This window comes from Betta splendens, chromosome 8 (assembly GCF_900634795.4).
Source record: "Betta splendens chromosome 8, fBetSpl5.4, whole genome shotgun sequence".
Classification (NCBI taxonomy): Eukaryota; Metazoa; Chordata; class Actinopteri; order Anabantiformes; family Osphronemidae; genus Betta; species Betta splendens.
The window spans coordinates 3,093,470-3,106,796 of NC_040888.2; the positions used below are offsets into that span (position 1 = coordinate 3,093,470).

Sequence of the window (13,327 nt, forward strand, 5' to 3'; positions counted from 1 at the left end):
ACTTATTTGTGAAGCTGTGACTGATGCCTGTGAAGGACAACCACTGGTAAACTTCTCTGCAATGTTTAAAACATGTTTGTTTTTATTATTTAAAGTATATTGTGGATTAATTTATTGATTGAGCATTATAAATATCACTGTTTACAATTTAGTTTTTTTTTGCTTCATGGGTTTTCTAATATCAGCCTCTAGTGTACTTCTAATAAGGCAGCAGAAGTCCAGCTACACAATTTGCAGAGTACAACAAAATGAAAACTGTTTGTTTGGCTCCTTTTTGTTTAATGGAACAGTTTATGAACGTCAAACATTTGGTGAGGCTCAGCACTGATGCAGTCATGACAATGATTCTGAAAATTTCACCTGACATTTAAAAATATCACAGGTTTGACACAGAGCCACAAGTCTTGTGTTTATTGAGCTATTCATTAGAAATTATACATCAGAACCACAGGGTGGAGCTGAAAGAAGCAAAAAAAAAACAATCCTGTTTAACATTTAGTTTCAACTCCAAGCTCTCAGAACATGGTCATTTTAAATATAGTTGAACAGGAGAAACTGATGGCAGCGGATGCCAATGTCGTCGTCGATATGGGCAAAAGTGCTGACTGAAGGAGTTGTGGATGTGGGGTGGGCACACTGGCCAAGCTCTCTGAATGAGAAAAGGTTACATTTAATCAAAAACAAAATCACAAAGACCACTGGAGTGCACATGTGATGAAAGATAGCAAACCTGCACACTTGCCTGTGGTGTAAGCTATAGAACAGATTATTCATAAACGTCGTTCTTGTCTGCAATGTACTGTACAATCTCCTCAGGAGTCATCAGCTTCTCTGCTTCAGCGTCTGGGATCTCAAAACCTGCAGCAGACACAAAATAGAGATCTGTAAACACTGCCTGGCAGTAGCTGGTATGTATAGACAATATTCAGAATCATATTTCTTCTTTTGAACTTTATTGATCCCACATTGGGGAAATCCCTTTATTTATACCCACCCTCCTAAGGGGAGCAGTGGGCATCCACAGTACTGGAAACAGGATGCTTCACCTTAACTAAACTAAACGTAACATCAGTTAAATCCTTAAGTTTAAAGAATCAGTCATTAATTTAAACGAGTTAAAAACCAGACAAGCTGTTTGTGTGTTTTTCCTGCGACGTGGGGCCCATAAATCAGGTTTTCGCTATCAAGGTGAGGACATAGGGACACTTGGCGGGTCCCCACTAGTCCGAAGGCTTTTTTTATGGTCAAGATGTGATTTTAGGGCTCAGGTTAGAACTGAGTTTTGGTTTGAATTAGAGCAAAGGTTAGATGTCAGCCTTTATTTGTAAGGGGCTAGGGAAGGCATTATGTCAATGGTGAGTCCCCACGTAGATGTAAAACACAACTGTGCGTGTGAGAGATACATGCTACTAACGTACTGTTCTCTTTCATGCAGTGAATTGTGTCTGAAACGGCTCATTTGAAACCGATTAAGTTGAGGTTACGAATGTTTGGACCCCCAAATGTCATGTTGCAACATAAAATGGTTTGAATGCTGTCACTCACCAAACTCATCTTCCATGGCCATGATTATCTCAACCTGGTCCAGGCTGTCCAGACCCAGATCTTTCATGAAGTGGGACGATGGTTGCAGCTGTGAAGTTGAACAGGGATTAATCACTAAAATAATATATTTTCCTAGTATAGTTAGTTCAGCTTCATCAATGTTTTATTAAAACAAACTTAATTTCTTATGTATATGACCCATGAAAAAAGCAAATACCTATTTAGATAAGTTCAGGAGTGGGATAATGTGCCTATTAAAAAAATGCTGAATAAATAGAAGTAAAATAGATGCTCAGTATTTTCAGGTCACGTCTAAAGAATAAAAAATAAGTTGAAGGTAGAGTCTGGCTTTCACCTGCTCTGGGTTGATCTTATCATAGAGCTTGAGAACATAAATGACACGATCTTTGATAGACTCTAGGGTGAGGGGGGGCAGGTCTCCATACTGTCTGCACAGGACACCCACAGATGAGATCTACAAACAAGGAACAGAAAGGCTCAGGAACAGAGACAGAAGGCATCATAAGGTAAGCTGCAATTAATTATCAATTTGTTATAAAAAAGGTTGCTATATATTTAATTCAACTAACAGAATTTACGACCTAATGCCACAGCTTCTAAACTAAATATCTTTAGAACCCCCATTTATTTTTTATTTGTTTACCTCTTCTGATTTAGGTTAATGAAATGTGCTTAAAAAATTCATTATGAAGTTGTCTTGCCTTCCATCTAAATACTATCTGATATTTAGGAAATCACTTGCACCTGTTCTGCAGACTTGTTGTTGACAAGAATCCACAAAATTATCACCAGCACAATCACATGCTTGCTTCCTGACGTTCTGGATTAAATTAAATCTTTAAATGTCACTAGGCTGCAGGTGAGAGACGAGCAACTAAATAAATCAATGAACTCATGAACTTTAGCTAGTTAGCTAACTAGCTAACCACCACAACACAACCGCCGTTTAGGGTTTTCACAAATATAACTTTAAAGGGGTTTGGTGGATTTCGGGAGAATATCACACCCACAGACTTCCGACGACGGCGCAAACACCGCTTGCTCTCCATCATCTAACTGTATCGGGCTATGTTAACCTGGCACGTTTGAAAGGCGTCGGTAGGTCACAGCAGCGAACGCTAGGCCGCGACAGTTCAATGTTACTGGAGACTCACCCGGCTCTGTCCCAGCCACCGCGTCCTCCGGCTGTCTGCAGCGAAAGAGAGGGGTCGGTGAAAGGCTGCTGATGGGGCGACGGCGGCTCTGGCAGCCAGGTTGCCAGAGCAAAGCCTCAGAGAGGGCCGGGCGATAGCGCGGACACACTGCTGCAGGACACGGGCCGCCATGATGGAGAGAAATTACTGTTGGCTCCCGGCGTGCAAGGCGAAGAAGAAACGGGTCAAGGGCTCCGCTTTACGCATGCGCCAAACATAAGCTGAGAATATAAATATTTTTTTACATCTGTTTTGTGTGTAATTTGTCCTACGATATTTAGTAAACAACCCAAAAATATAATTATCCTAAAGTTATTGTCTAAAAATATGTTTGCTCGGGAGTGCGGATTTGCCTCAGGGAAGACGAGTAGATCACAGAAAAAGCACACGATGAATGTTAATAATTATTGCACGAGTTGGGCAAATACATTATTTTACATATTTGCCTCAAACATAAGATTAACGTGATGCAGTTTAAATGTAACGATTTAAATAATTTGTTTGGTTTAATCAAATCAATCGAGGATTCATTTCAACTAACATTGTCTGAAACCCCTCAACCACAGAAGAAGAGAAGCTGAGCGCTAGGCTGCATAGCCGATAGCAAAAACGAAGATTGTTAATAGCCATCTAACCTATTTTAGAATTAACCGCCATGGAGTTGTCTGAAATACTGTACAACAAAGCAGAGTATATCGAAACGGTAAAGTGTTCAGCTTTAGACCGTTGGTAGCTAGCTATTCGCTTGCTATTCGCTTGCTGTTTGTCTACTGATAGTTGAAGCTAAACGGGACGATGGGCGTTGTGTAGATAGAGCCATCGTTTGTGCTCAATTCATATTGATATGAACATGACAACAGAAGCATTGTTTTTTTACAGACGTTAACAAATTATGTCCAATAATTTCAGGCTTCTGGAAACAAAGTGAGCAGACAGTCGGTGCTGTGTGGGAGTCAAAACATCGTCCTAAATGGCAAAGTAAGCACAATAAAACACAAACGTTCTTAGTAGTGTACAGCCACGTTTTCACCAGTATACTACATTATATAACTAGTTTTAATTTTTGTGTGTATGTTCTTTCCTTCAGACTATAGTGATGAATGACTGTATCATCAGGGGAGACCTCGCTAACGTCAGAGTAGGCAGACACTGTGTTGTGAAGAGTCGGAGTGTCATTCGACCACCTTTTAAAAAGTTTAGCAAAGGGTAAGTATCGACCTTTCATAAAATTGTGGAAACATGTTGTCAAAACTCCAGCATAAATAGTTTTAGATTTTAAATGTATAGTGGCCTACAGACAACAACAAATATTCTTGCCACTGGGATGTTGTTTTTGCCAAAAGTCTCACATCAATTCAATATCGTCGCACTTGAACTTATTTTATCTTTCCACTTTGTGTCCTTACAGTGTAGCATTCTTTCCACTTCATATCGGGGACCACGTCTTCATCGAGGAGGACTGCGTGGTCAATGCCGCACAGATCGGTTCCTATGTCCACATTGGCAAAAACTGTGTCATAGTGAGTGGAGTAGAAACACACACAATGATCAGTTGCATAAGTAATCACATATCCAGTTCATATCTAATACGTATGTGTGGCAGTATAACCACTATTACAACAGTTGGATTATAATGTGGGCTTTTGTTTTTTACTACTCGCTTCTTTGTGCGTCTCCTTTTGCCTGTGGTGAATCACATGGTTGTCATGTTCTGCAACTGACTATAGCAGCCACAAACCAAACCTCTGTCTAATTTTTCTTTATTATCAAAGTGATGGTGCATACATGTACAATTATCTATTGCTCTGAATAGATTTCATTCCTTGTTGAGAAACAACAAAGAAACTATGTGATTAAATGTGTTTTTTTAATGTCGGGTGTGCAGGGTCGGCGCTGTGTGCTAAAGGATTGCTGTAAGATTTTAGACAACACCGTCCTTCCTCCTGAGACTGTGGTGCCACCTTTCACTGTATTTTCTGGATGTCCAGGTCAGGCACAAGGCACAAAGTTACACATTATTTGAGCCACTTTCTATGTTTTGTAGTAATTTTACCTGTAATATTTTTTAGGTCTGTTTTCTGGAGAGCTCCCAGAGTGCACACAGGACTTGATGATTGACGTAACCAAGAGCTACTACCAGAAGTTCCTGCCCCTTAGCCAGATCTGAGTTCTGCCACAAAACCTCTAGCTGCACGTCAGGATTTATAATGAGACAAATGGTCTTGAAGAGTTTACTTTCCAACCGTTATCTTCCAGAGACCCTGAGTTTCAATGCTCAAGGAAATATAGTTGTTGTATATTTGGAGCTCTTTGTTTTTTAAGTTGTTGTGCATGGGGAAAAAAGTGCATAATAAATTTAATGTAATTGTGACTTTATGGTTACTGCTCCAAATTACAAAAATCTTGAAATCCTACTAAATGGCCACATCAGACTGTACTTTGAAGTCGAGAATTAGGTAGGCCTATACAGACACTTTTTCTTGGTCACAGTGTAATAGAAAAAGTGTACGACTGCTATGAAAGCCGATTTGTAGCAGAATTGACAGTCTTTAGTAGATGTACTAGAATTGGTAAGGGTAAAGCAAAATGTGGTTTGATATCAGACTTCCACGGACCAAAACAGCAACCACAAGCATTGTTCAAATCCACAGTTCATCTGGGTAACAGGCATGACCAATGAAGAATCTTGTTTTAGCCTTTATCATTTTTTTTTCAATGTTAACAGATGCTTGATTTTTTTTCTTTTCTAGCCTGTGTAATGTAAACATTTTTACATTTTTATTACATGGGCCAGAAATGTATTTAATTGTACCTTATATTTCAAATAGCTCTACAGGAGTGTTTATTTGAATTGTATTTACAGGACAACTTGTTGCTTTTCGATTGTTAGCATAAAAAAACAAATCCGGTATCTCAGTGCAGCAAATAAATATATATGCTTAAAAATCCCCTGGTATGAGCTGGATTGTTTGTACACGACAGCAACAGAGCACAGCCAAGTTATTAGTGGCCCTCTAAAGATGGAGTCTGCTAAGCAAAGGTTTGTTTAAAAGTAAATTCTTCTGTGCACACGTTAGTGTCCTTAGGAATTTACTTATAAACACTGTATGCAGGTCTAAAAAATAATTTAATGAAATCTTTTTTAACATTTGTAAAGCTGTATATGCAACAAACTGGTGAACTCAGAACTCCACAGGCCAACTTTATGAATGTTAAAAGACTCAAACTCAGGCCTATTGTCAGAACATGATCTCACATACATGAACCAAATCACAAACTTTGGAGCTTTCCTTTTACTAGGCCTAAGGCTGGTCACCAGTACCACCTAGTGGACAGTAGCCACCACTGCCTCATTTCTCTAGGTCCAGTTTAGTTCAGTCCCCGAAAATCAAATCATGATGTGCTACTCAAGTAAAAATGATAGCTATATCTGTTTAGAACAGGTAGAGGCTGTAAAGTATAAAGATAGAAGTAAAATGACAAAAACAGTAAAAGCACAGCAGAGACATTTCCTTTTTTAATGAAACATTATCCATCCAATTGCAACTCAATTGTTTTATTTGTTTTACAATGTGAACCACATATATCATACCAACAATAAATGTTAAGTATATAGATTAGCCATTTATTACTTTTAAACAAATAAGTATCAAGAAACAGTTGATAATAGTGTTGGCTCCAGAGACACATGGCATGAGTCAGCCTTTTCAAACTGTGGATAAAGGCCTTTGACTGGCTCAGGGGTGGTGGGGGAGAAAAACAGAGTGACCCCTGTTATAACACTGCAGGCCGACATCAGGGTTATAAAGACCACAGCCCTCCACGTACAAACAGTCCTTTGATAGTCAGAATTTTACTTTGATTTCCCTGTCAGCAGACACTTCACATCTTTTCTTTTACCCAACACATCGTCATGCAGCCGAACCACAGGGAGGGTAGAAGTACTCGTTTCTACATAAACGCACCATCTGGTTTCAGTCAGGATGCTACCAATGCCAGTGAAGTGTCTGGAGAAAGAATAGGATGAGCTCTATGTCCAATCAGAGACTAAAACTTGGAGGCCAAAATCTGAATTCAAGAAACAAATATCCTTCTAATGTTACATTAGTGACTGAACCTGGGATAGCCAAAGCCATGCAGAACAAACAGATTGCATTTAACATTTCCAATATGATTTTTCATTTTCGTATTCAGTGGTTTCACTTGTATTCAAACTCCTCAACACAAAAGATATTTTTGACAGAATCAAATCTCGACCTGGGTCCACTCTTAAGCGATTGCTGAATATAAAACTCAACCTAAATGCAAAAGCAAAACATGAAATCTGTGACCGAAATGTAACAAATGTTAAAATGAGCATGCTTCAAACATTGATGGAAACGCGGTCTCCAGGTCATAAAGGTAATGGGGAGTGAAGAAGTCAACAAAAACAAGGAATAAGCAGAAATCACTGGCATCTTACAAGTCAGCCGTGGCATTTAGAACAGTCAAGATGATGACTTTACACCTGTCGGCTTACGTTGAACTCGCTGCATCACATGTGGCAGGGCACCTCCAAAACCCATTAAGAATCTGTGACAGAGCTACAAAAAATGTTAATTATTCCTATGCTAAATTAAAGCATATCTCAAATAGTTTATTATAGCCACAATTCAAATGTATTTCCCCAATAATGTTTCGTTAGTACCCAAAAATTAGCCAAAATGGATACAGTGCTGGTTGCTGAATATACTGACAAATCTGACTTGTGATATCAGTGTCTCCTACTCTGCCCCCTTAAATGAATGGAAGGCAACATCCATTTCAAGAATGAAACAAGGCCCCAGATGATTCATCGCAGTTAAAATAAGAATAAAAAACACAGCCGCATCCCTAATACAAAGAGCAGTGTCTCCAACAGCCATCACCACCAAGAGGCCAGTGTGTCCTTGCTGGCGTGGGTTTGGTGGGTCGCTGAGAATCGCTACTTTTGTAAGTTTTACATTTTATTTGACAGCACCAATTATCTGCCAATAATTTACATTTTTAAGACAGGGAACAACTCCAAGTCCAAACGTACAAGTAGAACCCATACACTGAAACGCTCCGAAATCTGTTCAAACAAGTCTTTTTAAAAGAGTTGTCAGAACCAGAGGTGTATGCAAGAGCAATTATACAAATCATATCAAGTGTTTTCTCCAAGCACCAATCAGTAAGTAATGGGTGGACCTGTGTATGGCTGGACAAGGCTACAACTGGGATACAATGGAAGAGCTGATTTGTTTGCATGAGTTAGAAGTGAAAGCTAAGTGCAAAAATCCTTATTGCAACTCATCAACGAAAAAGAAATAACAATCACAATTACATAAACCAGCAGCTGCTTTTGTGATAAGACTGGGCTAAAGGTAAAGAGGGCACCGCAGTCAGAAAACGGGGCTGGCTGAGAAGCTGTATACACAGAATATGCATATCCTGAACAACAAAAACAGAGTAGAACATAACATTATCCTGGTTATCACTGCAGAAAACAGTGGCAACAAGAATTTTAACACTTGGCGGCTGAACCTAATAAAGCCACTGTTGAAGCTGAGCAGTTGGAGAATAAAGACCTACATTTCCAAACATCAGTAGCCTGCTATTGGTAGTTACATGCCATCAGTCGAGTAGCCAGAAAATGTTACTGGTTACAAGCAGCAGGTGAGACAGGATGATGCCGCAGATCTGTCCTACAGGATTATGGATCCTCACCACCAATAGCTGCAATGATGAGGGAACAGAAAACAGGTGGGATGTTTGAGCGGTGTCTAACATTTGGCGAGCAACTCGTCACCGAGTGAGATGATTTGATCATGGCCCTCACTTCCTCATTCAAGAGGTGTCGGGTGAGGATGTGCGAGGCTAAAGAAGGAAAGGGTGGAACAGTTTCAAGGACCAAGTGGCTTTTACTTGTAAAGCAGCTGTGCGTTTTCACTCCTTGGAGAACTGTTTGATCAGTTTGTGATTTCCGTCTGTTTCCCTTCCAGGGCAGCGGTAACTTAGGAGTGTGCAATGTCTCCTTTCAAGGGAAGTAACGACAGGAGTGTGTGATGTTGTCCTGACCTCACCATCTCTCATGTTCACACTCAGTCTTCTGATTGCAGGTCAGTGATTTGTAGTCAAGTGTTCAGAAAAACAAAAATTGTCCAAAATTCCAGACTGAACTTAGTACCGTCAGTCCATTTAATTTTCAGCCCATTTCCTTTTTGCACAGCTAGACATCCGCACGTCGGTCTACTCATCTGCACTTCTGTCCCACAATAGCCAGTCCACTCCCATCTACTTTTTGCCTCAGCTTTGAAGGCTTCCCCCACCCATCTCACACAGAGGCAGGCAGCGAATCAGATCATCCTGTTGCGTTTGTGTGTAGGGGAGTCTGTGATGACGTCACTACACTGGGTGGAGTTTCGTTTCCTGGTTCCCCCTCCTCCAGCAGAGGCAGACCCTGTAGTGTCCAGATGCAGGGCCATCTCCTCTGAGATGAAAGTGTTCAAGTCGACGTCTTGAAGTCCATTGCGCCTGCTGCGGCAGACTGACCCCGAGCCAGAGGATCCACCTCCGCCAGTACCTCCTCCATTACTGCTGCTCCCACTCACGTGTGTGGGAGACCCTGGAGCACCGGAGCGCACGCTAATACTCGCCATGGCTCCACTAAGGCCTTGAGGAACAGAGGAGAGCAGCAACATACCAAATCATCACTTGATGGTCACATTGAATAAACAAACAAAGTACTTCATAACAGCACAGGAAAGAAATTCTATACTACATATCGTTCAGCATATACTTTCTATTTCAGCCAAGCATGTCTCTGGATGGATGGACGTCAGACTTGTTAGGTTGTAACTTCACTGTAGTATGACTCCAAACGGCAACTGTGGTATTAAACTCTACCACTGTCAGTTTAGTCGCTGAATTGTAACCAGAGACATTAAAATACTTGCTTAGGTAAAGCTACCATGTGAAACACACAGCGAGTTCATAGTAGTGTTGCAATTTATAATGTCATTTGCTGGTGCTAATTCAGTGTCCGTTTCAGACTTCAGATTAGTGACATAGTTCACGTTTCTACTGAAAGACTTTCCTAATTAATCTGTCCATGTGAAGCTGCCATGTCACAGGGAAACTACTTGTAGCCAAGGGAAATTGTTCACATTGCTGCAGTATAATTTCTGAAGGCACAATGTGATGTGTGAAAAGATACAGTGATAGAACTTGTTAAAATCACTGAGAGATCTTTTAACATAACTATTCAATACTTCTTACTGCACTTTTAAAGTTATTCTGAATGTGCTGGGACCCAACAAATACACATACTTTGTGAAATGTGAAAGGCATACAATAACTGAGAAAGCAGATACCAAAACCTCATGATTCAGAGCTTATGTTTCTGTAACCGTAGCCACGAAAATAGCCATCCTAACCTTAGATACACCCTCAGTCAGTCCTTTTGAAATACAACATGATGAAATGGGGAAAACCTTTCTTATCTCAGTGCCACATTAAGCAGAGTACATTAACTGAAGAACAAGTAAAACTCTATTACACACACGCTACTTAAAGAATACTGTTTACCAATTCAGCTAACAATAAGTGAATCAGGGATGTGAACCCTTACCACTCAAGCACTGAACGATAACCTCAATGTACTGAATTAGTGACTGCAGCTTGCTTTATCTTTCCTTACCATGCAGTGCTATGGCCTCCCTGAATGGCTGGAGGTCTGCTTCTACAGATGAGCCGGTCTCAGCTGGTGAATTAGCCCGGCTGGGAGCCACCATGGACAACCGAGTGCTGGCCCTGCTACTCCTGTGTGGTGGTGCTTTGCCACATAGAAAACTTATAAGATCCTCTCTACGAATGGTTCTCCGGCGCTTTTTCACCCAGGCCAACATGTCCTGCAGGTTAAAAAAAAAGAGCGATTTAAATCGAAGACATTTTGTAATTTTGTACCAGCAGATTTGCAACCATAACTTAATATGGCCCCTAAACACACGCTAAGGTGTCGTGATATAATATTTTACCCATACATACTGAGGTAACAATTAAGTGGTAATAACAGGAGCATGACCCACCTTATTACGGCGCTGGTGGCCTATTTGTACGCCCCGATCAAAGCTTCTTTGATGAGCCTCCACACTTTCTGTTACGACAGAAGACAATGTAAAAAAAAATAATAGCACTTACAATAAATCCAGACAAGTTGAATTCATTGTGAATACTGTAATGATAACCAGCTACAATCAATGTTGAACTATAGGACAAAAACTCTAGCTGGCAGATCAATACATGTACTGGTATTTTAAAAACCGCATGGATAAACTAGTTACCTTTGTAGAGGTTTGTCACCGCTGTAGCAGCATTCTGAAATGGCACCCACAACGACAGGCCCTGTTGATGGCATACTCGGTCTGTGGAAGACAAGAGAAAACGCCTTTGGTTTCTACGTGTGATGTGCCATCATAATGAGAAACATGCCCCTTAAGAGACGTCCAGGATAAACATCAGCAAATGGTGAACAAGAAGTACGAGGCACAGCAGCCTGCTCATAACAGGGTTGAGGTGAATTCTATTCTCATTCGCCATTTTATCTTGCATCTACAATTGCAGCGACGAAGTTTGACATAAAAATAACCGAAGGCAGCTGTGGACGGTCAGCTTGGTGACAGCGTGTTTAGCAAGAAAGCACAAACACACCAACTTTACTGCCCTCTCAGCAGTAAAGTTGCAAAGCCATGTCGAACGTTCATGCCAAACATACATACACAACAACTCAGGCGCTGTCTGCTTAAAGGGCATTTGTTTATGTTTAAAACCCAAGACACAACGCAGACTACAGCCGAAGAAATGTCCCAACATATGTTGACCAATATTATCCTCGCCATTTTGTGATTTTAACACGAGCTATGCTTTGCTAAACAAACTGCTCAGTCAGCAGCAACCTGGGCGTTTTAAATCATAGTGGACACTCCGTTCTGTTTAACGTTTTGGGGGTTGAGGCAATTTGAACAGTAACCCTGATCCAGCATAACGGATAGTAAAACTAGAGTATGGAGAATGCTGCCATTTGGCAATGTCGCGTAGCTACGATTGTTATTAACGTTACCATCGCCATTTTGTAACTACTTAGCCCGGCTAACGTTACGTTAGCTACCCACTGCTGTCTAACTTAGTGTCAACACGCTGGGCTTTTGTCAAAGAGATACATGTTGACTTTAAAATAGCCACTGTCAGTTAAACCCCCCGCTACTGTTTGATCATCGAAACATGCGAAGCTATAAACACCAGACTCGAGTACATAACTCGTTTTTTCTGGGTAGCACAGGCTAGCTATATATAGCATTGCAAAATCAGCTGTGAACGTTACCTAGAACTAGCTAGCAAGTTTGCTAACGAGTTATTAGCATTATACCAATGCTGCTACCGTTAGCTACATGACAGTAAACTTATACATGATCGCTAACCAACAAACAGGCTGTGTAACAGCCAGTGTAGTCATGTTTAATTGAGTGAACAAGCAAACACAAAGCTTTTCTTCGGACCTTTGTATAACTGTGCCACTGCAGTGGCGGAGTTCTGGAAAAGATGCCACAGTTTATCTTGGTGGTTGTCGGCCTCCTCCTCGCTCAGCTCCCTCTGCTCCGCTTCGGCCAAACACTGCCGCTCCCATTTTGAAAACCAGTGCTCGGGTCCGTGTTCTTGTATCTCCGATTCTCCGTCTTCTTTCTTGTCCTCCATTTAATGCACCAAACTTAAAGAATTTTCACTTTTAATTGTTATAATTTGAATATGCGATTACTATATAAAGATTCATATGATGAAATAAATAGATACTGTTATGAATTACACTACTTCGCACTACAGTATAGCATTGCTCGTTATTGCTACCATCTGACAGGATAAGCTTAGCTAACTATTTTTCCTACTTGCCGACGTCGGAGTATATATATAACGCAGACCACCCTGTTAGGCTTTTAAGACCACCCACTTCTTTATACAATTGGTGGGTTAATCGCTGCAGGGCGGAGTTTAGGTGTTGTCTCAGAATATTATTGGCTCTCCAATATGTCTGTCACAGAGGAACACAAAGGAAACTTGACGAAAATTAGCCGTAACTAAAGCTTGCACGAGCCTGCATGGTTTTCATTCTCATTTATATTATCTAAATACATATATTTACATTTTTATTTTTACAAAAAAATACACGTATACACGTGACAGTACACTGCACGATTTTCAGAGTATTGTAACCTAAAATAACAATTTTTACATCTCCTACAATGTGATTTATTGTGTTTTAGGGTGATAGCGTTATTTTTTAAACTTTTTCTTTAGTTTTACAAATATAAGCCATGTGGTCTTGATCTTGTTTTAATTTAATACAAGACGTGACAGAATACATTAAATTTGAAGCTTTTTATAAAATTTCCAAGTGAGACGGTTCCAAAAGCTGGGTCCAGATGCAGTATTGTTTTATTCCACTGGATGGAGCCGTTTATCCCTAATCTGAAAGCTTTGTATCGGCCCAGATTCCTCCAGCACTGCAGAGCAAAGCA

At 40.4% G+C, this 13,327-nt stretch overlaps 3 protein-coding genes across 3 annotated transcripts; 1 reads left to right on the top strand and 2 right to left on the bottom strand.

Moving 5' to 3' along the window:
• Positions 1-396: 396 nt before the first annotated feature.
• On the bottom strand, positions 397-2,939 carry ndufab1b (NADH:ubiquinone oxidoreductase subunit AB1b). The gene is made up of 5 exons (XM_029159780.3): positions 2,721-2,939; positions 1,901-2,020; positions 1,546-1,633; positions 743-858; positions 397-649 (listed from the first exon to the last, which is right to left on the bottom strand). Exons 1-4 carry the CDS (start codon positions 2,889-2,891, stop codon positions 767-769), a joined length of 471 nt encoding a protein of 156 aa, XP_029015613.1. The 5' UTR covers positions 2,892-2,939; the 3' UTR covers positions 397-649; positions 743-766.
• Positions 2,940-3,297: 358 nt separating this feature from the next.
• On the top strand, positions 3,298-5,708 carry dctn5 (dynactin 5). The gene is made up of 6 exons (XM_029159777.3): positions 3,298-3,462; positions 3,669-3,737; positions 3,847-3,965; positions 4,168-4,279; positions 4,645-4,747; positions 4,829-5,708. Exons 1-6 carry the CDS (start codon positions 3,415-3,417, stop codon positions 4,924-4,926), a joined length of 549 nt encoding a protein of 182 aa, XP_029015610.1. The 5' UTR covers positions 3,298-3,414; the 3' UTR covers positions 4,927-5,708.
• Positions 5,709-6,263: 555 nt separating this feature from the next.
• hapstr1a (HUWE1 associated protein modifying stress responses a) lies at positions 6,264-12,712 on the bottom strand. Its single transcript, XM_029159758.3, has 5 exons — positions 12,314-12,712; positions 11,102-11,182; positions 10,847-10,914; positions 10,459-10,669; positions 6,264-9,432 (listed from the first exon to the last, which is right to left on the bottom strand). Exons 1-5 carry the CDS (start codon positions 12,507-12,509, stop codon positions 9,116-9,118), a joined length of 873 nt encoding a protein of 290 aa, XP_029015591.1. The 5' UTR covers positions 12,510-12,712; the 3' UTR covers positions 6,264-9,115.
• Between the last annotated feature and the right edge of the window lie 615 nt (positions 12,713-13,327).